Consider the following 20,647-nt stretch of genomic DNA (forward strand, 5'->3'; position numbering starts at 1 on the left):
AAATCAAGAGGTGAATGGAGCTGCATAGGTGGTATTAGGTTTTCTGAGGGAGGGAATAATGGACTCAGGAGAGGGAGAGAAGCCGCACCTTAGGAAGGCAATGAATAGGTAGGGATGCTGAATACAATATTTTGTCAGTATCCATCCATTCAATCACTCGTCAGACCTCAGTGAGCATCTCATTTGGGCTGGGGAGTGAGGTTAAAGCTGAAGATATTGAGATGAATTTAAATTAAGCTTCACTCCTTCTGGTTTCAAGGACCTCAGCACATATGAAGAAGGCAGGTAAGTGGAAGGTGATAGGAACAGTGAGGGAGATGAACATTGGGCTCAGGTTGAAGAGAAGATTTGGTCGTAGGGAAAATTTTCTTATTTTTTAGCTATATTTATTGGCCCTCACTTATGCCAAATGCCACCGTAAGGGCTCCTACTTGCATTATCTCAATAACTTTTCCAAAAGGAGCTGTCTGAGCCAGTCTTCCAACAGGCAGATGCCTGACAACAGAGTCCACATGCCTGCCCCCGTATACCCTTGCCTCCCAAATGTAACTAAAATAGAAATCAGAGAGCAAGATTAAAGCTGAGATCACGATTAGGGTGTAGCAACAATATCTCTCTTTCACTAACCATCAGTAATAACTGCGAAGGAAGCTCAGGTTTGGAAACTCAAGTATGAAGCTGTTTAGAGACTGCAGGAAGACCTGTCCTTGGTGGATATTTAGAGTTTAGGTGCCTTGCCCAGGTAGTATAAGCACTTTAGTGATACTGCTGGGTTTTTATCACTCTTGGACCACCAATTCAATATCCCTGATTCCCTGAATGTCAACTCACTGTCTTTTCAGTACAGGTTTAATCAAAAGGGTTTCAGCAACCTTTATTCCAAAAATGTGGCGGATTTAAGGGATGACCTTATTAACAAGTGAAATACTAATTTGATCTTTTGACATTTTGGCTATTACAATCATAGGGCATTGCAAAGAACCACATCAATGATGAATTAGCCACATAGCAATTGGAAATTTTAATGGTATGACATGTAATGTTTTTCTTTTACCAATCTTTTTTTATTTTTAAGAAAAATCATGTTTGAAAAAGCAGTATGGTTTTTATAAAAAAAAACAGATAACGTATCACATAAATTGATAAGATATAATTATGAGATTATCAATAAAACTGTTTAGATAAACATAGCCTCCACTTAGTTTATTTAAATAATTAAGCATAATATTGATTTTACTTTTTAAGAATATATTTAACTAACCTAGTGGGTTTTTGTTTGTTTGTTTTGAGACAAAGTATTGCTCTGTTGCCCAGGCTGGAGTGCAGTGGCATGATCTCAGCTCACTGCAACCTCTGTCTCCCAGGTTCAAGCAATTCTCCTGCCTCAGCCTCCTGAATAGCTGGGATTACAGGCACCCACCACCACACCCAGCTAATTTTTGTATTTTTAGCAGAGATGGGATTTCATTATGTTGGCTAGGCTGGTCTCGGATTCCTGACCTCTGGTGATCCACCTGCCTCGGCCTCCCAATGTGCTGGGATTACAGGCGTGAGCCACTGTGCCTGGTCCCTAGCATTATTTTAAAATTCGTGTATCTATTACCATATTTAAGAAATATTTGTTTTTCAGGTTTTATGTTGTGTTAACAAGCACCCCCATGCCACAAAAACATTGTTTTATTTTTTTCTTTTCCTTTTGAATTATTTTTATTCTCTCTCCTATTTCTTCTCTCCTTCCTTCCTTCTTCTCTCTTCTCTTCTTCTCTTTTCTCTTCTTCCTTAAAAAGATGTTTGATTTTATTGGCCCTCTAGAGTTAGGGAAACAAAAATGCTTTGAATAAGACAATTTAGTAATGATTTGGATACATTTTATACAACTGTACACACACACACACACACACACACACACACACATTTATACCAGAACAAAGATTGAAGACTATCCTATCTAACAGGGAAGAAAATTACCTGTCCAAAATGTTCAGTGTATTCAGGGTTATTCAGGGCTGGAATTCAGGCATCCTAATGCTTGAGTGTGTGACTTCCCCTGTGAGACATTTACAAAGTTAATACCCATCTTAATGGTGTCTGCCTATTGAATTAAAAGTATATTTCCCAAGGAAACCTGTAGCAGTGTTAGGGTTTCCATGAAGCTCATCTGATTCTGTTTCTCTGAGTTGGTGTGATAGGTGCAATGATTTATGCCTTTTCATGTCTGCCAATGATTCTGAAATACAGCATTATGACTAGGGTCAGCAGAAAGTAGCCCTCAGACCCTTTCCTTAACCAGCTTAGCATATTCCTGTCCCATAATCCATGTATTTGTATGAGATTCCTTTTATTTCTTCACATTCTTGTTACCCTCCCTACCTGTCACAAACATCTTTTTATGTTTGAATTGCTGGCATTGGCCGACTCCTTGAAGAAGCTTCTTCAGATCTGACATTACGCTTATTTCACTGTGTTGTTCGGGTTTCACTGACACGTTTTGTTTACCTGTTTGACTCCACTACAAGACAAAGAGCTTCTCAAAACCTTATTCAAATAGGTTACCAAGTACCTAGCATAGCACTTGCACTAGTAAATACTCACAGAATTTAATTTCCCAGATTTAACTCATTTCACAAGCTCTCTCAAACTGGATTTATTTATAAATAAATGAACCTTTTGATCTACATTAGTTCAGAGATCCATTTCAGCACTAGAATTCTGTAACTCACTGAACAGGGAATTATACTGTTTCTATCTCATAATGCCATGCTTTATTTCCTAAATAAGTCCACGGTCTTTACAAAGTAATTTATCGTTTACCAGATGATTAAGTGTTCAGTGTTGAAAAAAAGCCAGAAAATTGTGAAGAAGATTAGAGGTTTCATAACCTTACCACAAGAATATAAATCTTTAAGTAGGTTAAAAAAATGCTTATACCACTTTCACTTTTCAAATTAAAACCCTCCTTTTTATCAAATGGTATATAGGGTATGTGAATTATTGGATAAAATGCAACTTTTCACTGAAAGCATAATATCCAAATATTAATTTTTATAGTTTAATATTAGTAGTTTTAGCAAATTATGTTCATTCAATATGTATTACTTTGCAACACTTTTCATCTGATATATGATGAATATTTTCTCATAATTTCCTATGTGATGTCTTAACCCTCTCTCATTTTTTGGTTAATACATGCTATTAATGCTTGGGTCATATACCCTCTCCCACTCATTTTACTGAGTAACCTTTCATGTTCATTTTTCAAAAGATTATGTAATTTAATCTTAAATTGCTTTATTCATTTACAAAATGAAATAAACATTCTCTATGAGTATTTATCTATGCTATTACCTTAAGCAGATTAACATGTTTTACTACATCATTGTATTGTAATTTGTTCAGTCAATACCTACATGTTAAATATTCAAGTTGTTTCTCGCCTCTTGCTAGTATTATTACTTTCTTTTCTTTTTTTTGGAGATGGACTGTCACCCAAGCTGGAGTGCAGTGGTGCAATCTCGGCTCAGTGCAACCTCCGCCTCCTGGGTTCAAGTGATTCTACTGCCTCAGCCTCCCAAGTAGCTGGGATTACAGGCGAGGGCCATCATGCATGGCTAATTTTTGTATTTTTAATAGAGATGGAGTTTTGCTATGTTGGTCAGGCTGGTCTTGAACTCCTGACCTGAGGTGATCTGCCCGCTTGGGCCTCCCAAAATGTTGGGATTGCAGGTGTGAATCACTGTGCCCAGCAAGATGTAACAAATCACCTGGCTTCATGTATTTGATGACATTTTATTTTTTATAATAAAACTCTTATATTGGGATTAAGCAGATCAAAGGCGACCTGTATTTGTCTCCCATAGAAAGACTACACTGATCTGTTCTCCCACCAGCAGTGTATAAGAAGATCCATTTCCTTAACCTTCAGTGACATTAGATGTTAACATTGCCTTAGTCTTTACATACTGATGAGTTTAAATACTAAATTATTGCCTTAGATGATCATATTTACATATTGGCTGCTTAGATCTTTTATTAACTGTGTATTCATGAATGCTGTGTGCCCATTTTCTTTTGGAGTATTCATCTTAATTTTATTGACTTGAAGGCATTATGTTTGTAAAGCATTATTTTAAAACCTTCAAGAACACTCGGATGAACTGGGTAATGTGGAGATCATATTCTTGGGTGCTTGCTGAGACTTTGATATTTAAGCTATTTCTCATAGGTGTTAACGTTTGAACAACTGAAACCAACTGACCAAAAAAAAAAAAAAAATCTTTGGACATTCTTCCTAGGCACTTTGATGGTCGGACAAATGGGAATGCATGATTATGGATGAAACTAGAGTCCTTGAATATAATTGCACTCATAAGTCAAAGAAGGCAATTCATAACAATTTGGCCCAGCATTTTAATTTTGTCTGTTAAATTATTCATGTGAATACTTTCATGAGTTAAGCCATGAATATTTGATTGGTGGTTGATTCATAACCATAAACTATGTTAGCCCTTTATTTTTCTCATTTATGTCCAATTAACATATATGGGAAGGTGGAGAAAATTTATTCTTCTTAATATGAGAAACATCTTTCCCCACAGACTTATTGAGGCTGTCTGATGAACATTTACTATGACTGCAGGTCAACATTATGCCTGTTCTGGCAGTTTAATAATTGTTCTAATAATAATTCTCATTATGTAGAGAGAAAATATTACAAATCTCCACTTTACAAGTGAGGATATGACATTCAGAGAGGTTAAATAATGTCCCAGAAGTGACATAATATGTTAGTGGCTGAGATTAGATTCAAATCCAAGATTAAAAAGTTGAATATTCCCCACCCCACAGTGGCTGTGATCATTCTCAATAAACCAGACCAGTGTGCACGTAAATCACTGCTCTCTGAGTCTGCTCCATACCTTTTCTCTTAACAGAGCAAATTGCTAAGTAGATATCCAATACACGTTTAGTCATGTCAGTCTTGTATCACTTAACAAAAATCTCTTCTGTCAAACAAACAGGTATTTACAGCCCTCCTGTACACAAATATGAGAAGGTACACAGTTTGGCAGGCAGCTAAGGATGGGTAGCTACATGTAAATATCAAAAGCTGCTATATAAAGGCTAATTTGTAGGTTGTGACATCTGGTAAACTGTAGGTATTCAATTCCTTTTAAGCCTGAACAAAGTATGGCATTTTACGTTGTCAGAGAACGTGCTCCTTAGTCAAAGGTCAGTGAAGATATCAAGTAATTATCCCCATAATTACTTTTAGAAATCCAGAGATGGGCCCCCAAAACATCCCAATTATTTTAGCTTGAGTTACAGAATTCAAATACTTACCTTAATGAGTATGCAGACTTAATAGGATTGGTGTTATCCAGCATTGTAACCTCATAAAATTATCAAGAAGGGTGTACGTATATGTGTGTGTGTGTGTGTATATATATATGAAAGGGTCAAATTTAATGACATACATTTTTCCTAGTAGTATAATCTCTCTATATGCTGACTTAACTGCTTTATGAGAGCTAGATAAGGATTGCCATTGATAAATACATTGAATCAGTAGTTCCATAGACTACTGAACCATGGAAGATCAAAGAATTTCAATCTTCTGGGAATTTATAAAAAATATATTTTTTAACTCTGAATCCCTAGGGATTGGGATTTTTCTTCTGAGATAGGGCCTGGCAACCAGCATTTAAAATCTTCCCAGGAGAATCTGATATGCAGCCTGCTTTAGAAACCACTGCTTCAACCACATAATGCCTCATTCTCATTAGAGCTTTGCTGTTAAAATTAAATACTAATATTTGCCTTATAATTTGAAAGTCTAACATGTAACTCAGCCCAAGTGACTCCTGGGTTTGGAAGTCTTTGATTTCCAGCACAAACCCTGAAATCCTTAAAAATGGGCGTGCAGGTCTTTCTTGTCTTGGTTTCTGACCACCTTTAACTCTCATCTCCTGCCACTTGCTACACATATGTGCCACATTTTGCTCCTTTGCTATTCACAGAGAATGCCAGGCCTATTTATATCTCCTGTTTTGATCTTTAGACTTCCACATTTTCTTGTCTGCCTGTAAACTCCCGGGATCTCAAGGATTCTGCCTGAACATCTAGGCCGCTGGGCCTATTTTCTCACTTTTTCCGCAACATCCCAAGGACTCGTTCCTTGGTACTGACTTTCCAGCCTGAGGCTTTGTTATGCTGTGCTGGGTTATTTCTTTACATTTTTATTTCAATACCTATGTTGGGGACAGAAACCAAATAGTCCAGTGCCTGCACACTCTGGGCATTCAGTAAATATCCCAAATGAAGGAGTTTTCTCAGATATGCATTTTTATCCCCACGTTGCCGCTACAACTCTTCTCAATGCTGTGACAAATGATTTCTTTTTCAAATGCTATGGTTTCTTTAAAAATGTTCTCTTTTTGGGTCTTCAAACTTGTTTGCTGCTCTCTATTAACTGTGTTTCAGTTTGGTATCTAAGCAGTACAATCCGTTTAGTACATCCATTCCTTATAGGACCGCCTTTCTTGTGAAATACTTCCTATTGGATTTTCTGGAGTACTTTAGAGGCAATGATCGGGAAAAACTATCAGGACAGCTGATTGATCTGGCTGAGTTCTGCTTTGGAAGTGGTGTAGGACTGCAGTCCTGAGGCTGCATCTCTCTCTACTCCAAGCTTCTCATCCTCGCAGTGGACAGGAAAGCTGATCTCCACAGCTTGTTTGGAACGCACAACCTCAACTCCAGGAGGTTTGCTGAGATGCTTTTGTGGAGGCTTCAAAGGATCACTCTTGAGGGGGCATGGCCGGTGATCAGTGGATCAGTGATGCACAGCTCACGCTTTCCTTTCGAATTTTGTCTGTGGACCTCTCTGATCACGGAGGATGTTTTCAGATCCACTGCGTCCCACAGAGCAGGGAAGCGGGATCAGTGAGGCCCCGGGGCACAGGCACTGGGCTCGCCTATGCCCTGCATGGAAGTGGAAGGTGCAGGGAGGGGCGGGGACTGTGGAACTGAGGAAAAGCAGGCCGTGGGGTTATTCCCTGAAAGAATCCCGACCTGCACATAAACTGGGGTTTCCTCAGGAGCGACCTGGGGTTAAGAACAGAGAGGAAAAGGATGTGGGAGAGGGGAGGAGGAAGCAGAGGGGCAGCCCAGGTGTGTCATCTGGTCTAAGCACAGCGGAGCTCACACGCCCTGCTCCTGCCACGCTTTGCCACAAGGCTTCCTCTTGCATTGCAGCCTTCCCGCCCAAAGCGCAGCTTCGGTACTTTAGGTGTATAAAGGGGGGCCATCAAGGGAGCCCAAATACGGATGGGCCTGCGTGACATTCCCATGGCTGCAAGTTGCCTCAGGGTCACCGAGAGGGCAAATGAAGCCAAGCGCAGTCACCTCTGTGGAGCTGACCCAACCGCCCTTCTTCCTTCCCGTCCTGCAGGTGGCTCCCTAGCCCGGCCCGCACCTGTGCGGGGCCTCCCGCTGCTCCGCGCGCAGGTGGCGGCGCTCCTGGCCTGGAGGCTCCGCCGCACGCTGCGAGCTGGGAAGAGCACCCTCGCTGACCTACTGCTGCCCGTCCTCTTCGTGGCCTTGGCTATGGGCTTGTTCATGGTGAGGCCCCTGGCCACCGACTACCCTCCCCTCAGACTCACACCTGGACAGTACCAGTGGGAGGAGACCTACTTTTTCAGGTAAGTGGTTTTTGTTCCTTTGACTTCAAAATTATGTCAAGGCAGATTATGAATTTCAATAGCTTTGATCCTTTTGTGAATTCTAGATAAAATCTTGAAATATAAATGTTTGCATTGTTTCCAAGAGCTTCTCATTATTTCACGAGGAGATCCTTGGAGAAGCTCTTGCTCCCCTGAGGCTGTCTCAGGACAGGCGCTTAAGGCTAATAAGGCTCCCTGGCCTCTGAATCCCGAGCCACTGGCCCCTCCTTATGGTGCTAAGTCCCTGCGTGAAAGGGCCCATGCAGCCACCCGCCAACCTGCAGAGGGCTGGCGTGCCCTGTCCCACAGAAGGGCCCGATAGACTCAGGATTTGTAGGATTCTAGAACGTATTAGATATATGTGGTATATTTAACAAGACCCTCCACAGTTGTTTCTGGGACAACAGCCACACAGTTGCACACACCTATTTGCAGAGAAATGTATGACAGCAGGGACAGGATGAAAGACCTTAGCCTCCACAGGCCAGGGTCAGGCAGGGTCTGTTGCTTGTGCGTTCAGAAGAGCCTGGGTGTTTTCCCACCAAATGAATTTATGCAACTCAGAGCTTTCTGGATTGTAGATTCATACACAAGGGTTGGGAACCTACAATAGGAACCCATTCCCTAAGTTCTTTTGCTTCTGTTTAGTGGGCTTCTCTCTAGATTCAGGAGAATCTGTGCAGCCAGGGAGGCCTGACCCCTGCCTGACATGGCCATAGCTGTGATCACAGACATCACTACATTGAATATGCAGAGTCATCTTCAAGGTGGATATGATTTTTCACATTTAGGGTGGGGAGACAAATGACTGGGACTCAGTGATACTGGTTTACAACTGCACAAGTGTACTGCCTGGGCTTTCATCATGAAGACAACTGAGAGGACCGTATGGGTCCCGCTTCTGTCAAATATATATGCTTACTAAAATAAGCACCTTGACCAGCTAGTCTCTAAGCACCTACTAATAGTTGTGTGACTTTTACAGTGATGTGTAATTTGGAATTAGATTTAAACAAATACAAGGACAAAGGAAAAATCTATGGTGAATTCTTCAGTTTGTTCCCTTCTCCTTTGGTTGATGATGTTTCTTCTCCTCTGGATGTCATGAGAAATCGGGTCTGAACCAACGGGAAGAGTCCTGCGGTCACTGTTTGTCGACTTGCATCCATGTCCCTAGTATCCCCTCAGCTGGCTTTCCTAACTTCTGGGGCCATGTCTTTTATTACTCTGCCCTCATTCGTCTTTTGTGAAGTGCTTAAAATGAACATATCAATGCCTTTATTCTCTCCAAATGTTCAGATTTCTGTCACACTCCTTAACTATAAAAGGGATGTCACATATTTTGATTATAAAATATATTTCTTGAAGAAAATAATACAAAGCACAGGCAGCCAAAAAAAAAAAAAAAATCACATGTAATTTTACCAGAGATACCTACTGTAAACCTATTGGTATAATCTCCTTATAATATACATATTACTTGTATCTATATACATTTTTTATCACAATGAGATCATACGTGCCATAATATCTTTGTATCTCTTCTGATAAATCAGTACAACCATTTTACCCATGAAAACTACAGGAGCCTGACTACTATATGGCTCTATAGTAGAGCCACATTAATTTATTGGAGGCACATTAATTTATTTAGACAATCTCTTCTGGGGGCACATAAAGGCTTATTTATTTTTTCTATTATAGGCAATGCCATATAAGAATCTTTGTTTAGTTAGATTTATGTGACTACTTATTTTTACTATCATACATTTCTATTAGAATTTTGGGGGGCAAAGTCATCAGTATTTTTATGGTAGATATTGCCAAATTACCCTTATAAATGTGTGCCAATTTACAGTCTTATAAAGTCATTGATTCTTTTGTTCAACAAATATTTACAGTGCACTTACTATATGCTAGGTACTGTTCTAGGTGGTAGTTATATGTATGATTAGAACAGGCCAAAACCCCTATTCTTGTGGGAGAAAAGAAGCTTATTTCTGTAAATTCTAATAGTTTTGATAGTCCACACCTGATATTTTATTGCTTTATTAGGCAGCTTTTGATTACTATTGAAGTTAAATATTTTCAGTTTTTTGGTTATTTAAAATTTTACTTTACGTATTGAATATATTAAGCATTATCTATATTATAAGTGCATTTCCACATCATATTTTCCTTCTACCTGACTTCTCCTTCACTGTCCTCCCCGCTCTCAACTTTACCTCTTGCCTTTGTCTTCTGAGACTGTTGAGAATTTCTCTACATGGTGTTTATTTCACTGATACCATTTTCAGTTGACTCCAAATAGCCATTCATTTTCTCTACTGCATTATTAATTTGGCGATTATATTTTTCATTAGAAAGCATTTTTCTTACTCTCCCAGTATTCATTTTTCGTAGAAGTAATTTACTTTAAAATTATTTTGTGTCTGAGAATTAAGATATTTTTTCTTGTATTTCTAAGAGTTACTATTTTAAAGTAATATAGTTGTTTGTTCTCATTTTCCGTAATGTTACTTAAATTAAGAAACAGAGGAGTTCACATATCTGGAGGTTTATTTGCTCATCCTTACAGAGGAGTCCTGCCTGCCATTGGCTGTAGTACCAGTTTTTTTCAGTGATTGTAAGTGCCCCACTTGTAATGGTTAATTTCTGTCTAAAGAGAGAAAAGAGCAAGTTTACATTTTCTCAGTTTTTATTTTAGTAGCATGGAAGTTTAGTTGGTTATGAGGAAAAAGTAAGAAGCTACCAGAGAGCATCCACATTGATGGAACATTTTCTTGCTTTTTTATTATTATCTCTAATGTTTGTGGTGATATTCAAAAATTGGTGGGGAGAAGAACAGCTACCATCCCTTTATCATTTTCTCGCTGCTGTAACTGCTCTTGTTAAGAACTCTCCACTGACCTTCCTTACTTTTCTTCTGTGTACTGGATCCTCTCTGAGCGTGTACCTTGGTTTCTCTGAAGACAACCCCTGTTGTCTTACATTTGTATTAAACTTGCCTCTTTTCATTCTCAAATGTGTCCTGGTATGAGAGAGAAATGATGTGGCCATTCCTTCTATATTAAAGCTGAGCACCATGGTCTAAATCTTGGCACAGGAATGATTCACAAAGAGGCCCAGATTTTCACGCCTCATAGTCCTCCTGACTCCCTGTGCACACAGGCTGCCCGTGGTCACCTAGCACCCATCCTTGCTGCTCCAAATGTGGGACAACCCCATTTTATAACATCTGTGAGCATTCTCCTTTGGAAGGTATATAGGATTGCCATTACACTCCCTTAATTTCTCCTTAGGGTAACTCCCTGTTGATAGGTGCATAATTCAGGCCTGCATATAACTTTCAAAAATCATTAATGCATTAGCTTTGTGTTGATTTGGATGGCATGTGTAAGTCTTATAAGTGTTTTGACAATTCTCAATAGAGCCCTGTGTTTCTAAAATTTTAGAGTTGAGAAAATACAACTATATGTCTACATTAAATTCACTGAAAATTTCTTGCAGAATACAAATCTTCATAAAAGCACAAACCGGAAGAAATGCACCAGAGAGGTTCTCTTCTACCTGAATCCTTCTACAAATGAAGGCAACAGATAGCACCCCCACAGTTCATAGAGGGTTTGGGCTTTTTGGGCCCGAATAAACCTGGGGCTTTGTCAACTCAGTCTCCAGTGGTCTCCAACTCACGTGCTTTGAGGCCAGGTGGGGAGCGAAGGCATGACATCCACAGGGCTGTAAAGCTTGCAGGAAGATGCTTGTTTTGTGACTATACCTTTCTAGCACATTGTCTTCACAGACTGAGAGGGAAGAGCAGAAGTATGGAGCATGTCTGTGCTGGTTTTGGGTCTGGCCAGCCACTCATGACCCAGGCTTCTGACTCAGTTTTATTCTGAATCAACTTGCTCTCTGATTGCTATTTTGAGAGGGCTCCAGAAATTCTCCCTTCCCACTGAGAACTGTGAGAGAAGGGTGGCAGGGCCTCTATGCCTGTTCATGGTGGATGTGAGCAGCACAAAGCAGCCCCAAAGAAACTAGGAGAGGGCAGTACAGCTCTGAGAGATGCAATGTGAACACAGCTGCATCCGCTTGCACACATCTGAGGCTGGTGAGACCTGACAGACCTGTTGCAAAACCTCGAGCAACTCCACATTGCCCAAGGGATGATGTCAGCACATCTTAACACACACTGCAGGTCCTCCTGGTGCCTCTATTACTCCCTTTAGTTCATTCTCTGAACTTCAGAGGGACACAATCATGCATGATGTTGCTGCATCTCTCAATGTTTAAGGAAATGGAAACTACCTTCCTCTCCTCAGTCCTCTGCCACTCCCACTCTATAAACTCTAATGTTCTCAGCAAAATATGAACACTTTCAAAACCTGGCTTGGATGTCTCCTCTTTGAAGGAACCTCTGTGGCTGCTCTGTCATCTGAATGTCTGTCATTGCTTTGTGGATGTCACTGTGGCTTAACTTAGTGCTGGAGATTCTTGCCCTCCTTCCTACAGGGAGACTTCTTGGAGGGTAAAGATCAAGATTTCTTCGTCTCTACCGTTAGTTTCTGCCACCATGTCTAGAAATGATTACTTTCATTAAATCCTTGTTAAATGGAAACACTCAATGAAAGTGAAATGTACCAACAATGTCTTCTAGAAATTAACTTGGACAGGTAGCAGACAAACAAATGGAGCATGGAAAGATAGCTCTCAACATATTAAAAATATTTAGACTCCATGACCTCATCCTCTGGGATGGGGCTCTTAGTAAGGACTCAGGAGGACTAAGTAAGGACTCAGTAAGGAGGAGATGCTCTTAAATTCATAGCCAAGTTCACTGCATTAGGAAAACCTGTGAGTCCTCCTTGAACATGGACCTGATGCTGGCCCGTTGCCTGCTGAGTTTGTTCCTACCCCCAAACTCTCTCTCCTTTTCTCCAAGTTATCCAACCAGAAAATGTACTAGAAGGAGCAAGTGTGGGACTCCAGGTCCTGCTTGCTATACCAGTTGTCTAAGAACCCAAGAGGGCCAATGTATGTATGTGGCCAGTCGGTGCCCGCTGTCACCATCCCCTTCTCCTTTTAGCATGCCAGCAGAAACTCGATGCCTCTCCTAGTTTGCTAGGGCTGCTGTACTAAAGCAGCACAAACTGGATGACTTAACAGACATGTATTCTCTCACTGTTCTGGAGGACAGAAGTCTGAAATCAAGGTGTCAGCAGGATCATGTCCTCTCTGAAGGCTCTGGGGGAGAACCCTTCTGCGCCTCTCCAGCTTCTGTGGCTGCTGGTGATCCCTGGCACGCCTTGTCTTGTGGCAGCATCACTCCAGACTCAGCCTCCCATCTTCACGTGGCCTTTGCCCTGCGTGTCTCTGTGTCCACATTTCCCTCTTAGAAGGGCACCAGTCACATTGGATATGGTACCCACTCTAATCCTGTATAAACTCATCTAATTATATCTGGAGAAACTCATTCCAAATAAGGTCACATTTTGAGGTTCTGAGTGGGCATGAGATTTGGAGGGGAAATATTCAACCCACAACATTTCCTACTATCTTTCTTACAAATACCACTAAATTTGACCAATTTCTTGGCCACTTGCCCACAGTAGAATCGCTTGGTGTTCTATAAAACTCATGCTTTTCTGTTATATGCAGAAGGATAATATAAATTAAAATTAATTGAAGACTGACAGTGATTGTTGGTGTATACTCATTGGCTTTCTGTCATCTCAAAAACATCCACCAGGTTTTACAAAATGGTCACTGGGATGTGACAAATGTACACTTGATGATCCAGTGATGTTTTCATTCAGAGAGAGCGTCTTCAATTATTTACATCCTTCTCCCCATATATGTACAACTTCCTTCTATGTATGTGGCATCTTTATCACATGAGATAATAGTGCTTGCTTCACTTTGTTTCAGTAATTCAGTGAGAGGATGAATGGAAAGCAATTGGGCAATTATCTGGAAGAAATACAATGAAAGTTACTGTTCTTCCTATTCTTAGTAAATCCTGGGATGGACTTAATATATCATCTGTGCCTCTGAGTGGGGATGGGGAGGAGGTAGCACACTCACCAGCAGGCTCTTGGAAGCCTTTTTCTGGCAGAACAACATACAAAGTGCGAGCTGCCTCATCTCCTGGCTGCCCTTCCCTCGCCTGCAAGGTCTGCCCTCACACCAGGCTTCATCCAGGCCGTGAAACATCCAAATTCTGGACCAACTTTGCATGTCCAGTTGGATCCCCCAAGAGCATTCTTCCTCTCGGTCATGGCACAGAAGCTGCCTTCTCAATGCAACTTGCCCATAGTCCCTTTACAGGCTAGTGGGAAAAAAATAGGTAGTAAACAAAATAACTGAAACTATTTGCTTGACTTAATTATGTATATATTGTATGGGGACAAAGTCCAGCACTGACTAGGCATTTTAAAAATGTTTACCATGAGTGAATGTATATCCTTCATGCTCTACCCAACCATGAATTTAAGATGTACTTCATGGCCCCTCAGCCTGGGTGAACTATTCTTTAGCTTGACCCACCTGAGACTGAGTAATTTATGAACTGCTGGTAGTCTTAGTGGGATGAAATTATAAAAAGAGAGAGAGGATACCTGATGACAACATTCTCATTGTGAAGACGCTGAACTCATAGATGTTGGGTAAACTCCTTAGTTGCCACAGCCTAGCAGAAGCAGGACTGAGAATCCAGTTCAGGCCCCCTGTCTCCAATTCTCATTCTGCAAACACTTAACAAGGCCATAAGTTCTACCCTCAGAAAGTTTACAGTCAAGCAGAGAAATGATCCCTACAGACAGATGGGAACATCGTATAGGAAGATACTTTGTGCAGGAGTTGTGCGTAAGCCACATGGGGAGATTGTTTAGGGATGTCAAAGAAGGTTTTATAAAGATGTGGCCCCTAAATTCCTTCTTCTGAGATAAATAGGTGTTTTCCAGTCATGGAAGGGAGAAACTTTCTTCTCTCATACTCTCTCTAAAGAAAGAAGCGTGAGTAAATGTGAAAAGTAATGAAGGAAATCGAGCAAAAGTTGGGATGGTTTCTGGCAGGTACAGTAAGGCATTCTAAGGAGAATTGACTTTATCCTGAAAATGTAATGCAGGGAGGCATTAAGGAGTTCTACAATCTGGGAAGTGATACGAGGGGGATTATTTTTGTAGCTTCCAGGTATGAAGTCTGATTTGGAGCAGTCTATCTGAGTCTCTTCCCCTCATAGGTAACTTTTTCTGTCTGGAACTCTGTAAGATTTCTTCTTTATCCTTGGAGTAAAGGATTCTCCCTCCTACACACACACTGTTTCCTCATAAAAACTGTAGATTTTAGTCTTTTTTCAGTTCAGGGTATTTTTTTTTTTTTTGAGATGGGGTCTCGCTCTGTTGCCCAGGCTGGAATGCAGTTGCGTGATTTTGGCTCACTGCAACCTCCACCTCCCAGGTTCCAGCGATTCTCCTGCCTCAGCCTCCTGAGTAGCTGGGATTACAAGTGTGCCACCACACCTGGCTAATTTTTGTATTTTTAGTAGAGATGGGGTTTCACCATGTTGGCCAGGCTGGTCTCGAACTCCTGACCTGAGGTCAACCATTCAGCTCAGCCTCCCAAATGGCTGGGATTATAGGATGAGTCACCATGCCCTGCCAGTTCAGGGTAATTAATTATTAATCTAATTGTTTCCTCATACACAGTTCTCCTTACCCTCCTTTCTGAACTCCTATCACATCTCATGTTAGGGTCTTCCAAATCCAACTTTTAATTCTTTATCTATCCTTAAGGATTTCTTTTTCCTTTCTTTTCCTCCTGTGTGGATATTTCTTATATATCACTGTTTGTATCTAAACAGTGGCTATCATCTTACTCAATCTACACCTCTAATATTATCTTCGGGAAATCATTCTTGGTTTCAGAAAGTCCTGTGTAGGTATACACTTCTCTTTTTTTTTTCTTTAAAGTGTGTATTCTTTCAGTGCCTTTATTGTTCATAAGTATTGGCACTGTTTGGTTATTTCTCTGGTTGCTGGAACCCAGGGACATGTGTTTGCTGTTGCTGCTTTGACACATCAGATAAGGGTGTTGCCTGTCAACTGCACGAAGTTCCAAGCCAAAGCGCATTCTGCCTCTGTAGAGCAGTAGCTGGGCTGCCAGTGCTTTGTTTCTTTCAGGGAGGTGGGGACCTTTACTTCCTATATTCTCTCTCATTTAGGAATTGAAGGCATAAGCCCCTTTAATTAAGCTTTTTCTTGACTGCTATGGCCCAGCAAGAGAGGAGAGGCTGAGGTCTCTGGAGATTTGCAGGTCTCTAAGGGTCGTACTTCCCAGGATGGGTCCTTTCTGGTCCTTGCCCTGGTTGCTCTGCTCCTGTTCTTCATATTGAATTCATATGTGGCCTGGCCTGTGGGGATGATAGTCCTGAATTCACTTGGCCAGTAGTAACTCCCACGGAGCCCAAGACCTCACCTGGAACCAGATATTTATCAACACCAAAAGCTGGTTAGATCAGGGGAGGTCAAAAGACTGGAGCTGAGAGTGTGGAGAAGGTAGGAAGGAAGGAAAGAGTACAGGCTGTTGTCTTCTCAGAAGCCGAAGTGTTTCTCAAGGTTGTTTTGATCCTCATCTAAATCAGAACCACTGGGGGGCCTTGTTAACCACGAAGGCCGGTTAGGATGGTGCTTAGGAGTGTCCTTTTGCTCAGCCAAGCTCCTTGGGTCACTTTGGTGCACATTAAATTTTAAGAGATGATTATTAGAGAGAATGATTCCATTTATGAACTTCCTCGGGAATCATAGGTAGTAATTTTCAGTTTCTAGAGTCTGGTAAGGACAGATGTCAAATGCTTCTAACATAGAGGTTTACTTTAAAATATAGCTGGGAGTTTGAAGGCAACAAAGGAGGGATAGTTTAGGAAAATGCAGTTGAATTTTGTGGTGATTAAAAGAAGCTCGTATTTCTTAATTTGTTAGAAACGTGAAGGCTTTTTATACAGAGGTCACACTGCCTACCTGTGAGACAAAACTTTGTTGTAAATTTCAGCATGTTTCATCATTGTGTATTTCTGGCCATTGCTATAGGGAATTATATTAGAAAAGTTGTAAGCCATGCGAATATTTTAAAATCTTTATTAAATTTTATGCAGTGGGGAAGATAGTGTTTTTCTATAAATATTTCTAGGTTTGGATGCTACAGAGGTGTTTGCATTTTAAGTAGCTCTGAAAACAAAGCCCTCTTCAGCAGAAATATAATACTAATTCAATGTAATAAGCTGGAATTTTTTAAAATTAAATTTTGTTTTTGTTTGAATGGTAAGCGTTCGGAAAAGTCCAAATTTAGGGAAGTAAAATAATTGGATAGAGATTAAGGATGAGGCCAGTGAATTCAGTGCATTGTTAACATATCACAACTTGTCCAACACATCATTTATGAGACCCTACTGAGTTCCATAAGCATTGTGCCCTTCCTTCAAGGATTGCTTTGTTCCAGTTATGAGACCCAGGGTAATCCTCCAGTTATACTCCAATGAAGAGGCACTCGGGCTATCAGGTAGGACAAATGGAGCAGAGAAGGCAGGAAAGACTTATTGTGGAATCGGTTTTCCAGCCAAGGCTTCCAGGCCAGGCTGGAGATGACTTTCAATCAACTGTCCAGGATGCTGGGGATAACAACTCAGAGGGATCAGCACTCTCAAAAGCAGATCTGCTTAATCAAGCAGTGATTCTCCTGGGCTGGACTGGGCTGTGCTGGCTAGGCTGGGCTGGGTGCTGTGTTTTGGAAGAAATGTTCAACAACAGGCCCTAAGATTGTAAAGAAATTCAAATAGTATTTCAAGACACATAGGTCTTAAGAGGTCATTGATAAATTTTGAGCAAAGAAAATGTCAGATTGGTATATTAGAGAGCTCACTGAAGGAATTAGAGAAATTGGGAGTCTGTAAAGTTCCCGTCTATGTGTAGGGTCACACTGAACAGTAGCCTAATGAGAAGTTTCTTTTCATACTGAGCTTACACTCGTTGTGCAGGACAGGGTTGGAAATTCCTACATTTCCTAAGACCTTTCTACATTTTAATGCTAATAGCAATTCAGAAAAAATTTGGGAGTCAGTTATTTTATGTCTGTGAACAAAACATTAATTAGAGAAATCAGTGGTTGAGGATTAGATTACTCTGTGGTTACTTACATTTCTTCTCTCTTTTTTTGCATTTTGTTTTAAAGCTTTTTTATTGATCATAATAATTGTACATATTTATGAGGTACATGTGATATTTTGATACATACATAGGATATATAATAATCAGGCCGGGCGCGGTGGCTCAAGCCTGTAATCCCAGCACTTTGGGAGGCCGAGGCGGGTGGATCACAAGGTCAAGAGATCAAGACCATCCTGGTCAACATGGTGAAACACCGTCTCTACTAAAAATACAAAAAATTAGCTGGGCACGGTGGTGCGTGCCTGTAATCCCAGCTACCAAGGAGGCTGAGGCAGGAGAATTGCCTGAACCCAGGAGGCGGAGGTAGCGTTGAGCCGAGATTGCGCCATTGCACTCCAGCCTGGGTAACAAGAGCGAAACTCCGTCTCAAAAAAAAAAAAAACACCAAAACAGGGTACTTAGGTATTTATCACCTCAAATATTTATGGTTTCTTACTTTTGGAACATTTCAAATCTTCTAGCTGTTTTGAAAATAGGATGAATTGTTGTTAAACACAGTCACCCCACTGTGCTACTGAACACTAGAACCTATTTTTTCCAACTGTATGTTTGTACCTATTAGCCAACCTCTCTCCCTTTCTTATTCTTCCTAGCCTCTGGTGCTTGCATTTCTTCGATGTAGTAAATGTTTTAAGTTCTTTGAAACTAATCACTCAGGTACATTTGTTAAATTATGTAATAATTCTTTCCAAAAAGAATTGAGATCATCAGTATATCTATATAATCTATAATGCTGCTTATACATCATTTTAAAATTATCTTTGATACAAGTGTTTGTCAACATGCTTATTCAAAAGTATTTTATAAATAACACAATGTAAGTTCTGAAAAGTAATAAATCTATATATTTTCTAAATACTAATTTAGAATTTTAACTAATTAAATGAGCTCATTTCCATTCAATCTAATTTAGAAAATCTTAAAATGTCTTTTTCTCTACATTTTCTCAAGGTTTTCTTACAATTGAGGTGTAAAATTTAATACAGAGTTTGTTTCTACAACTCCCCACAGTGACATGAATCGTGTTTTATTGCTGGTGGTATCTTCAGTAAGGAAATCATTCAGTATTGGTTTTTGGCTTTTAGTAATGCTGTCTGAACTACTAATAGACTTCTGAGATGTGTGCCAGTAAAATAAATATAATTTAATGTTTACTTAAAGCGCACATAGGATTCTACGTTGAAAACCTCTTAAGAAAATGTAGTTCAATATAGCTCACATATAGAAACCAAATGACATAAATATAAGAAATTGTTTTATTTCAGGACTATGTAATATTCAGACCAAACTAGAGCTCCAACTTTAAGAGTATAGTTTTACAGATTTTAATATATTAACAGAATATGGTACTATGTAGCCTTTAAAATTGTTTTTAAAAAAACGATGCAAATATGTGAAAAATGGTTGTGTTATAATATTAACTGAAAATGTTGAGGAAAATATAGTACTGTGAATGTGAGTCTACAAAAATGTATATCTGATGGCAAAACTATGCTTTTAATAAATTTTCCAATTTATTAAAAACAGTTGGAAATTAGCTTTATCTCACTTACTAGGAATCATTAGATGGATCAGCCTGACTAGAGCACAATGTGAGGTCAGCAGCTGGTTCTATGTTCTCTGTTGGGAGCCACTAATAATCCCACTTTGTTTCCTTTGTCTCAAAATGGACAGCAGCAGTGGGGGCGATGACTTGGACCTCACCCACGTGCTTCTGCAGAAGTTTAGAGATCAAGATCTGCGCTGTACAGATTTAAACCCAGACCAGTAAGTATCAGGTGCTCTCTGCAAAAGTGAACACTGCCGACTGGTAACATTTACAGCCTGGGAGGATCGTTTTTCTCCATGATTGGTTATTTCATGTCGCAAATTTACATTATAAAAAATGAAAATTAGCCTAATGAGTAGGTTATTACTGAATGGGCCTTATGGGTATCGCCATCTAAAATGACCCGAAATAAACTACATAATTAGCCCCTTTTCCCTTCGTACATGCATGCTTTGTATTATTGCAAAATGAATTAAAAACTAATAGCATTTAATTTGTTTAATAAAACCCACGGCTCAAAAGAATGAAGTAGCAATTAGGTCTGACTTAGGTATTAGCTGTTATTTATTTACTTTAGAGAATACTTATATATATCAAAAAATTAATTATAATTATTTTTAACTTAAAAGACTTAAAGGTCAGTACTATACATCAATGTGGGGTGAATGACTTTGAAAATTATCTTTCTAGTATTTAAACATGGTTATTGTGATGACCTTTCTATGAAACCTGGATAGGGGATGCTTTTCTTAATAAACATTTATTTCCCTCCTATTTTGCTCAATTGTTATGTATTGAATATCTACTACAAATAAGATGCTGCTGTAGGAACCAAGATTAATGAGAAATATGTCCCTGATCTCAAGGATTTTATAATTCTGGGTAGAGCAAATGAGGCAAGTGATAAAAACCATAATGATGTATCAAGTGCCAGAAGTGTAGGTTTTTAAGTAGTAAATAGTAAAATCTAACAATAATACAATATTGGCAATATGTTTTCTCATTTGTGATGACATATTTTGCCCATTAGTCATATTGGTAATTAGTGTGAGACTGAAAAACTATTAATGTTCTCAGTAAGGAAGAATTAGTAGATAATTAATTATGTTGCTTCACTCTAGTCTTCTCTTGCAAAACAAAGTAATCTATTTAACTGA

General features: G+C 39.7%; 1 protein-coding gene across 4 annotated transcripts in view; it reads left to right on the plus strand.

Annotated features, from left to right (window-relative positions):
- Positions 1 to 20,647, plus strand: part of ABCA13 (ATP binding cassette subfamily A member 13) — a 446,251-nt gene that overhangs the window by 271,838 nt on the left and 153,766 nt on the right. For 2 of the 4 annotated variants that reach the window (XM_035253372.3, XM_035253370.3), the window contains 2 exons: positions 7,451 to 7,700; positions 19,619 to 19,708. In XM_035253372.3, the coding sequence (XP_035109263.3) occupies positions 7,451 to 7,700; positions 19,619 to 19,708 (340 nt within the window). Of the gene's footprint in view, positions 1 to 7,450; positions 7,701 to 19,615; positions 19,709 to 20,647 lie in introns of all 4 variants that reach the window. The other 2 variants (XM_078342412.1, XM_035253371.3) reach the window with 1 other exon arrangement.

Source organism: Callithrix jacchus, chromosome 11 (genome assembly GCF_049354715.1).
Source record: "Callithrix jacchus isolate 240 chromosome 11, calJac240_pri, whole genome shotgun sequence".
NCBI lineage: Eukaryota > Metazoa > Chordata > Mammalia > Primates > Cebidae > Callithrix > Callithrix jacchus.